General features: G+C 41.6%; 1 protein-coding gene across 1 annotated transcript; it reads right to left on the reverse strand.

Moving 5' to 3' along the window:
- Positions 1 to 3,592: 3,592 nt before the first annotated feature.
- LOC139459786 (14-3-3 protein beta/alpha-like) lies at positions 3,593 to 9,311 on the reverse strand. The gene is made up of 6 exons (XM_071241456.1): positions 8,787 to 9,311; positions 6,848 to 7,101; positions 6,467 to 6,590; positions 5,641 to 5,804; positions 4,508 to 4,603; positions 3,593 to 3,885 (listed from the first exon to the last, which is right to left on the reverse strand). The coding sequence occupies exons 1-6, from the start codon at positions 8,911 to 8,913 to the stop codon at positions 3,868 to 3,870; spliced, it is 783 nt and encodes a 260-aa protein (XP_071097557.1). The 5' UTR covers positions 8,914 to 9,311; the 3' UTR covers positions 3,593 to 3,867.
- Between the last annotated feature and the right edge of the window lie 475 nt (positions 9,312 to 9,786).

Genomic DNA, 9,786 nt, shown 5'->3' on the forward strand with positions numbered 1-9,786 from the left:
ACAGGACAGCCCCGCGAAGTTCCGGTAATAGGTCTTCAGCAACCCATGCTTGCCGAAAGAGACGACTGTTCTTGACGTAAGAGGAGGCTAAAGAAATCGGGTGGTCAGGCTCGCTGACTTGGTTGATGCATTTCATCCTATCCCAATTGCGTAAATCGATGCTCATGATGGCCATCATTGGATTTTCTGATCCAGATTCGATTATTTACAGACCGTCGTCATATAGCTGGAATATTGCTGAGTTGGGCGTTAAACAACAAACAAACAAACAAACCATAGATTCTTTGATGCCAGCGAACCAAGAGAAGGTTTAACGCTTTACACACGGCGTCGTTACATACATACGCTAGGTATGCCTTGACCACATTCATCTGGTGGAGTCCAAACAGTGAACTTTGATTACTGTTGTTTCAGCGGGAGAAATCCGACACTGAATAAACACTCTTTAGTTGGCAGTGTATATACTGACATTGCTTATAATTACCTGCTTTCGCACCTGTTAACATATATCATGGACAACCACTGAAAGAACGGTTGTGAATTCAAGTTAGCAGAATATACATGTACTTTCATCAATGAGATCCTGTTTGGTCCAAGTGACAGATGCAGGTCACCACTTCATAGCAATCTCATTAAATTCAGACCTTAGTTCTCGCTATCGCTAAACAAAGATCTGAGGACATCCCATTACGGGTCACGTCAGAACGACCTTTCATCCAACCAATCAGGGCGTCGCTTACAAGATCATGAAAGTGACAGACGGAAAAGGGAACTATTAGGGAGAGAGAGAGAGAGAGAGAGAGAGAGAGAGAGAGAGAGAGAGAGAGAGAGAGAGAGAGAGAGAGAGAGAGAGAGAGAGAATAATGTTTATTATAGTGTCACATGTTATATCCCCTAGTAATAATAATAATATTTATCATAATGATAATGCGAGAGGAAAACCCAATGCAGGTCCATGGTGTTTACAACTTTGATAAAACAAGGATCAAAATATGGTCGAATCTGGGATTCGAACCTACGACCCGAAGATCCTGGAGCGGCTAAGGGATGCAACCCCGTTCATAAAAGTCCTGGTCCACACATGACCCTAATGAGTAAAGCACGTTTTTCACGATACCGAGAGTCGAAAGTGATAAAGCCAGTTGTCATCCCCGCCAGGATGTACAATGAAGCAAACAGTCGAACTGTATTCATGTCACGTACGGAATGCGGAGATTAATCAATTAATAACACCACAGATATGCCCTCATTAGGAGATACTGGAAGATTCTCTCACTGGTCAGAGTGAATCACAGGACCACGTCCATCACTGACCGCTATTTAACACTAATTGACCAGTACAGCCGGCGTATGGTACAGCAGTCGGGACATTCGAAGAATTCCTTATTCCCAGTAGAGTCTGTCATTATGCAGACATCGCTGAATGTTGTTTCATAAAATCAATACAATTTTTTTTTCTGACATATGCTGTTGATCGTACGTCCTTAGTCAACCACGATTTATGTTTGTGTTAACCAACTTAGTGTTGTTATTTTATCGGATGCGTTAATCATTCATTGGGATCAGACATAAGTTCCAGATTGGATGGTGTTCCCGTAGTCCAAACTGTTACAGATTTTAATGCGTGTTATCATCTCTCAGAATGCCCTAACGCAATAAACATAAGATTTTATTAGACATAATGGTATAAGGAATTCGCAAATGGAGATACATTAAACGGCACGCGCGGCATTCCGAACATTCTGAGAAGATATCAAGTATATCGATCGCCTTAAATTACCGATCTGGCTAATTCACGATCTCGATTAGATTTCCAGCTCTCATTTATATCAATTTACAGAGGAGAACGGCCGTTGAATTTTACGTCCGGGGACACTGTTTGTTCTTGGCTTAATTTTATATAACTCCGGTCTTGGATATATTTAATGAATTCGAGGATGACGGTTGCAATCAATTTGATTGGAACCATCTTTGTATAAAGATGCTGAATCAGAGTAATGGTGTTCGTAAACAGTGAAGCCCCTTTTATCCAGACGTAATCATTCCCAGGGAAAATGCCCAGATTAACTACACATGAGGCGGGCTAAAGGCCCCTCATGGCCTACTGGAAATGTCAAATTTTATAGTTCTTGAAAAGTTTGACATTTTGGTACTGAATTCATCCAACATCAATGGTCATATTTACACTTGCAAGCTTTAGGCTCGTACTGCGATTAGGTTCATCAGTGAAAGAAGGCAATTTATCGAACGTCAGGAGAAAATTTAATTGAGCAATCCGTGACCGACGATGACCACTTTGCCATATGTTTGTACTGCAATATCTTCTTCTCCGAAGCAACTCAGTATCCGGAAAACCTCTAAAATCAACATTTTCGACACATTGTAGTATTGCAAAAAGCCCCAAACCTGCAAGTGTTAAGATAAATAAGGTCTAATTCACACTTCTGTGTTCTCAACATGTGGATCCCGTGGGCCATATAGGACCGCTTTATAATAAACTTTCCTTTCTGGATGTCCAGATTAACGAGATTGTATTGTATAGACTCGGACATGTGTACAGACTTTATTGTGATGTACGTACTGGCTCCATCATTGATACGTACTGGCTCCATCATTCATGCGTACTGGCTCCATCATTCATCCGTAATGGCTCCATGAATTCATACGTACTGGCTCCATCATTCATGCGTACTGGCTCCATCATTCATACGTACTGGCCCCATGAATTCATGTGTACTTGTTCCATCATTCATGCGTGCTGGCTCCATCATTCATACGTACTGGCCCAATCATTCATACGTACTGGCCCCATCACTCATATGTACTTGTTCCATCATTCATGCGTACTGGCTCCATCATTCATCCGTAATGGCTCCATGAATTCATGTGTACTTGTTCCATCATTCATGCGTACTGGCTCCATCATTCATACGTACTGGCCCCATCATTCATACGTACTGGCCCCATCATTCATACGTACCGGCCCCATCATTCATGCGTACTGGCTCCATCATTCATGCGTACTGGCTCCATCATTCATACGTACTGGCTCCATCATTCATACGTACTGGCCCCATCATTCATACGTACTGGCCCCATCATTCATACGTACTGGCCCCATCATTCATGCGTACTGGCTCCATCATTCATACGTACTGGCTCCATCATTCATAGTACTAACTCCATTATCCATCCGTACTGCCGTACTTATCAAGCCAATTTCTGGTGTCCCCCGCCGTGATATTGCTGGAATATTGCTAAAAGCGGCATAAAACCATACTCACTCACTCACTCGTTCATACTTACTGGCTTAATAAGTCATACTTTAAAGATCTATCTTGCGTACCGAGATTCATTCCGAAGAAAGTTCGCTGGAGGTGGACATAATATTAACCACATCGACTTAAACAAGATTCGACAACCGTAACCAATTACTGGCATGTCGTTAATGCACATACGAAGCATGGGAGGTTACAATCAATATTCAATACTCCCGTTCAATCATTCTATATGGCTGAGTGACGAACAAGACTAGATAACGGTAATTTTTAATGCAATAAGTTTACATCTGTAAACAAACAAGAGCCCATGGTTATAAGCATGTCGTGTTCAGGGCCAATGGAAGGGAAATCAAGTACAAACATGATACGCGTTATACAAAAATAATCTGAAAAATATCAAGAAATTGTGATAATTCAATATAAAGGTATAAATATATATTTAACGTTGATTTGTGTATTAATGGCGGGTGCGAAGGTCTGTAAGAAAACACTTAAGCTGGCAGCATGTAAAGGCGGATCGTTTTCCTGGACGTGCGGCTTTTCTTCTCGCTTTCAGTATCTTCAGAGGAATGGGCAGTTTTCTTAATCATTCAGAAGTCCAGCTCTGAAAAGATTGAGTGATGGAGTAGTGGTTTACGCTACAATAAGCAATATTACCGACTGTCTGTAAATAACCGACTACAGACAGAGCAGCGGCTGGTAGCACGAACTGCGACCGATGTCGTCGAGGCAGGATGACTACAAAACAGCCACATCACACATTGTATCGTCATACCTCGCCTCTTACGACAGGACACGTGAAGATCAGGGTAAGAATGGGTCTTCAGCAACCTATGCTTGCCGTAAAAGACGACTAAGCTTGTCGAAAGAGGCGACAAACAGGATCGGGTGGTCACACTCGCTGACTTGGTTGATGCATGTAACAGTATCCCAATTGCGTGGATCGATGCAGTTGATGTCAGTCAGTGGATTGTCTGGTCCTTACTCTATTATTTACAGACCGACCGATGTGATTCACATCATGTGTATCGATCCACGCAATTGGGATCGATGACATGTATCAGCGACCCTGACCACCCGATCCCGTTAGCTGCCTATAACGGCAGGAATGGGTTGCTGAAGACCCATTCTACCCCGGATCTCCACGGGTCCCAGACACTAGTGTAAGTATGAGGTGCAGTGAGTATACTTCTTATGAACCGCGCCCTGCACTAATGCTGACCTACCCCCACATTGTCCTTGATAACCTGTATAAGGCGCGAGCTCTCCTTCCACGTCTCCTTGTCTGCCGTGTCTCTGTTGGCCTCAGCCGAATCCACACCCTGGTCAGCAAATCGTACGATCGTAATATGTCACAATTTATTAACATTATGTTTTGCTGGTATTGCATAATTTAACAAATGAAAGTCTCACACGGGAATTTCAGGGGATTTAACTTGATCAGACATACACTGATATAGCTAGATAAATAATGCGGATCGCAATGTCACCCCTCGATCTAGTTTGTGGTAACCGGGCACCTCGTAAAATCGATAAGCTGTAATCCCTTGTATTGAAGTTATTCAACCAATGGTATTACTAATGAAACTGGGAGGTTTGTTTGTTTGTTTTGGAGTTTAACGCCGCACTCAGCAATATTCCAGCTATATGACGGCGGTATGTAAATAATCGTGTCTGGACCAGACAATCCCTTGATTGACATCATGAGCTTCGATCCACCAATTCGGATACGATGACATGCATCAACCAAGACAGCGTGCCTGGCCACCCGATCCAGTTAGTCGCCCCTTACGACAAGCATAGTCGCCTTTTACGGCAAGCATGGGTTGCTGAATACCTATTCTACCCCGGATCTTCACGGGTCGAAACTGGGAGGTGGGGTAACCTAGTGATTGCTGGAATATTGCTTAAAACGACGTAAAATCCAATTTACTCATACACTCACTAACGAACCTGAATTGTAATGAACCGAGCATTTGGTACTGTTGGGTGCTGGGTTAGTATGTTTTCAGTCAGCGCAAGAGTGAAAAGGGAGACAAACAAAACAAAACATTTTGAACTCCAAACACAGTGTTTTCTAGAACATCCCCCGTGTCCAGTGAACGAATTTTGTTGTTGTAGTAACTGCTTATGACATAACTCTAAAGAATGTCCAGCATTTTCGGGAACAGAACCTTTTATTCTGTTTCGAACGTTGCTGACCTTCTCCCTACAATTTACTAACTTAAATATACGCTCGTTCCAATGTAGCATTGCCTCCCTAGTGTCGGGGATAGTTAAAAAAACAAAGATTTAGCCTCTTCCCGTTGTAGTATGTCTTTTCCCTACGCTCAAGGATAGTTAAAAAACTAAGATTTACCTTCTGTCCGATGTGACAGGCCTTCTCCCTGCTGTCAAGGATAGAGTAGTAGAACAGAGAGATGTTGAGGATGAGGCCAAGTCTGTGGGGATGTGTAGGCAGCAGCTCCTTCATGGCGAGCTCCATAGCCTCCTGGTAAGCAGTGGTGGCGGCTGTCACCGACACTGGGGATAGGGTTCACGATTCTTATATAGTCGCTATTTAACTAATATATGACTAGTCCTCCTCAACATCCCAATACATTGTGCTACAATACCAATGGACGAAGTATTATGAGGGCATCCCTAGGTTTACAAGAACTACCCAATTTAAGAAGTGAAGAAAACCGTTTATTAATACTATAAATGTGGTCAGATGTGTTCATAAAACCAACACAAGTGTTTTGCCATTTAATTATGGAATATTGCTGAAACAAAATGTGTAAGAAAGGCTATTATGAGAGGTGTTAGTTTGTTTGTGGGAAGCAATCTGTTTCAATACGAGCAAGTGTGTGACCCTAATTGATATTCTTAAAAGATGCAGGTAAAGACACGGAATTACTCATAGAAAACGCGTTCCTTTCACTTTAGACATATTTTATGCTTGATCAAATCCAAGACTTGCAAATGACGAAGAAATATTTTTGCAGTAAAAACATATTACGTAACTCCCAAAACATTAGTAAAAATTGTTTCTGCAGTTTTAATATTTACCATTTACCAAAAAAACCCGCGTAATACCTTGTCCTCTCCTTTTAGCATCATATGTTGAACAAAATGTTAATATGTGAATATATCATGTACAATTTAAATGTTGTGAAATATATGATCGTCATAACGAGCTGAACCTGTCCTCTTTTCTCCACTCTGTATTTCGGCCATATACCGGGGGTAGTCTCCCTTTAATTTGAGAAGTAGGACTCTGGTGTCAGGAGAGGACGCAGCGTCCAGAAGGTACTTGTCCAGCAGAGTCTAAAAAGAGATGCAGTGAAGAAATAGTTTAGTGTTCATTGATTCAATTTCAAAAACTATTATTGATTTGTTTGTATTTTCTATATCAAAACAGAACGCAATGAAATTAATGACTGAAACAAAGTTTCAATAAATGTATTTAGATAATCAATAAAACCTAATTAAATCAGTGTACCTCTATGGCAGAGCAAAATACAATGATCACTCTCTTTACAACTAAAATAATTATTTCCTTTAATATATAATGAGAGTATCACCAGGAGGTCTTCACAGATGTTTGTAATCTCCTTGTCCAATACGTCCATGTATTCCTTGGCAAGCTCTCTCTTCACCTCAGATACTTCGTCTTTCTTTGCTTCATCCTTCTTGACTTCATCCTTCTTGACTTCATCCTCTTGGTCCGTTGTATCTTTCCCCGTACACTGCACCACTATGTTCTTCATCACCCGCCACGATGCCCTTCTTTCCCCCACGGCGTTCTTAAAGGCCACCGACAACAGGTCAAGCTTACCTTGAGGGATACCAAGAAAGTCCAGCTCACTGGCCAATTTTAGTTTTAAATGCATTTCAAATTATAAATATGGAGGTAAATGATTAGTTTTCCACCCAGGAATATTTGTTTGTGCAAATGGGAATTTGTTTTGGTTAATGTCCTCCTTGCTTGGATATTGCTAAAAGGGGCGGTCAGTTTAACTCACTTACCATAGACCAATTACCATACCGTATTAAAATGAAGAACCAGACACTTCCTGACCTTCAACAGGTGTAGGATGTTATGTGGTGCATCACATGTCTGTTGCAAATCAATCGCTAACATCTTAACAGTTTCAGCACGCGATGTTTCCTCCGTACACATGCACTTAGAATGAGGACTTGATATTTAAATGAAAATAAAAATGTCAATGAAAGCTGAAGGTCGCTTTGGTCTAGCTTGTGGTATTGGCAACACTCCTCCGGGCAGATAGATGGCAATTACACGGTCGAACAAGTCCCAGCATGTTGTTATATCATGTGGTCGGCAATTTTTGCATCAAAGACCCATTTCAATTGTTTCACTTCATTACATTGTACCATCTATTTGCGTGGGAAATGGTACCACGTGGTCTCACGTCACCTCTAAATATATACATTACATGGAACTGCCGATCTGCAGTGTGGCTAAGTGCCCGTTACAGACAGCGCAAAATGAGATGGTTGTTTCCTTACATACAGTGCATCTAAACCTGCCAGGCAAGAAGAAGCATACACCTATGTTTGATGGTGGCTAAAGATGACACAAAGAAGAAATGCTTATTCGATGGTGATGTATTAGCTTCGGTGTTATAGTTGTGTTTCGGACCTCACGTTTGCAGTGTTTCAGCGACTGTTTTGATTGCGTTTTGTTAACGTGTGTAATTGTTTGGTCAAATCCAGTTTTTAAATGTATACTTTCTGTTTCAGGGCAGTTTGATTTGTGTTGACCTTGAGTCAAGCGTGCCACTTTCATTGCAAAGAGTTAGTGAGTTATTTGGGTTTCACAACAGCTAGGCATGTGAATGTGAGAGGGAAGACAAACGTGTCGAGGGTTGTGAACGTTTACCATTAATGTGAAACCAATGGGACCAACGACTACCTATCTAGGGACGCAATATGGCGCTTTGCACCACTGTGCTATGTCTCTCAGTAATGCGAGTCTAAGACGTTTACCACTTTGGTGAAACCCACAAGCACGGGTACAGTGCTAACAAACCTAGAATCTTAAACGGGGCGAACCGGGATTCGAACCCATATCTGGCGCACCCAAGGGCGTAACTCTGCTTAGCTTACCATATAACAAACTAACTTATACTTTGCTGTGATAATGATAAATAATAATATATACGATAATGATAATAATATGTTTATGAAAATGCTCATGAAGATTTAATACCAAATAACGGACGGTTGGACCCATGACATAAGATCACTAAGCTGACACAAACACACGCAGAGGCGCCACTAAAACGTTCTGGGAGGTCCACCCTTGTCCTGTTTAAAACTCTGCTATAAAGACCGCGGCACACAACTGAAATGATACAAACGCGAAAACGTCACCAACTGCCTCGTCTGGCCACAGGAAAGCATTTACCTCAGACACTTGCGCTGACAGTGTAAGAACCTAATTAAAAATTAAAGGTAAGTATTATCGTCTTAGTAATACGACAAATGGAAACTCACCATGTTTTTCAAGGTAATCTGGGTAGCCTTGCACTAAGCGTTTCGCATACTCCATCATCTCATCAAACCTCTCCCCTTGTTCCGCTAACTGAACCCGCATCAGCATCTTCTCTGGACTTTCCGCCATGATGCGTTTGATGTTGTTCAAATAAATTTCTTATAAATAAAATTCGTGAGTTTTAGCCTAATATTTAGAAACGTCAGAAATGTTCTTAGAACCCGTCCTTCAGAGATATACTTCGTGTCTAGATAGACAGGTGGTCAGTGAGGAAACATGAAATGTGAATTGCGTTGTTGAGCCTCAGTGTTGCTAACTGCTCATGACTGAAACCCAATCGTCCATGCATGCAGTTCGTCTTCGTGTTGTTTAAGTCCTTTTTTCCAATCGATAGTTCACTTATTTTTTTATCGGGTATCGACAGCTAATTAATTAATAAAGAGGTCGGATGGGTACATTGTTCTCACGTTTCCACTTCAACTCTTTCGAAACATCCACAAACTGCCTATCGATCTGTTGCTCTCTGTGTGTTTGGAAGAAAGGCAGAACCTTACATTACACTTGTCTCCAGATGACACGGTGCTCCCGGAACTGCTTGAACAGTATTTTGCAGATTCCCTTTTTTCTGTTCTACAATAGTAAGGGCGAGTGGCTGCGTGGTTTAATAAGCGCTCCGCGATTCGCGATGCCTTTGGATTTTCGTCCGACAAGCCTCACAGAACAGACACGGTCTAACAGGCAAACCACTACATCGTTTTACTTAGCATAAATGTTTCTTACTCCAAATGAGTTGAGTTTAACGACGATTTGAAACACATTCCCATTAAATCCCATCGTTTCGGTTTAATGTGTGAGTAAAGCCCTGAGTGACGCAATTCTTAGACCTGTACCTTTTGGTGAAATCCACGAGCACGGTTATCGTACTGACATAGGATCATTATTGAAGTGGATCTGAGATTTGAAATGGGGATCACCATATCCTAGCACAACTAAGAGACGTAT

This window comes from Haliotis cracherodii, unplaced genomic scaffold (assembly GCF_022045235.1).
Source record: "Haliotis cracherodii isolate W230 unplaced genomic scaffold, xgHalCrac1.p SCAF_1, whole genome shotgun sequence".
Classification (NCBI taxonomy): Eukaryota; Metazoa; Mollusca; class Gastropoda; order Lepetellida; family Haliotidae; genus Haliotis; species Haliotis cracherodii.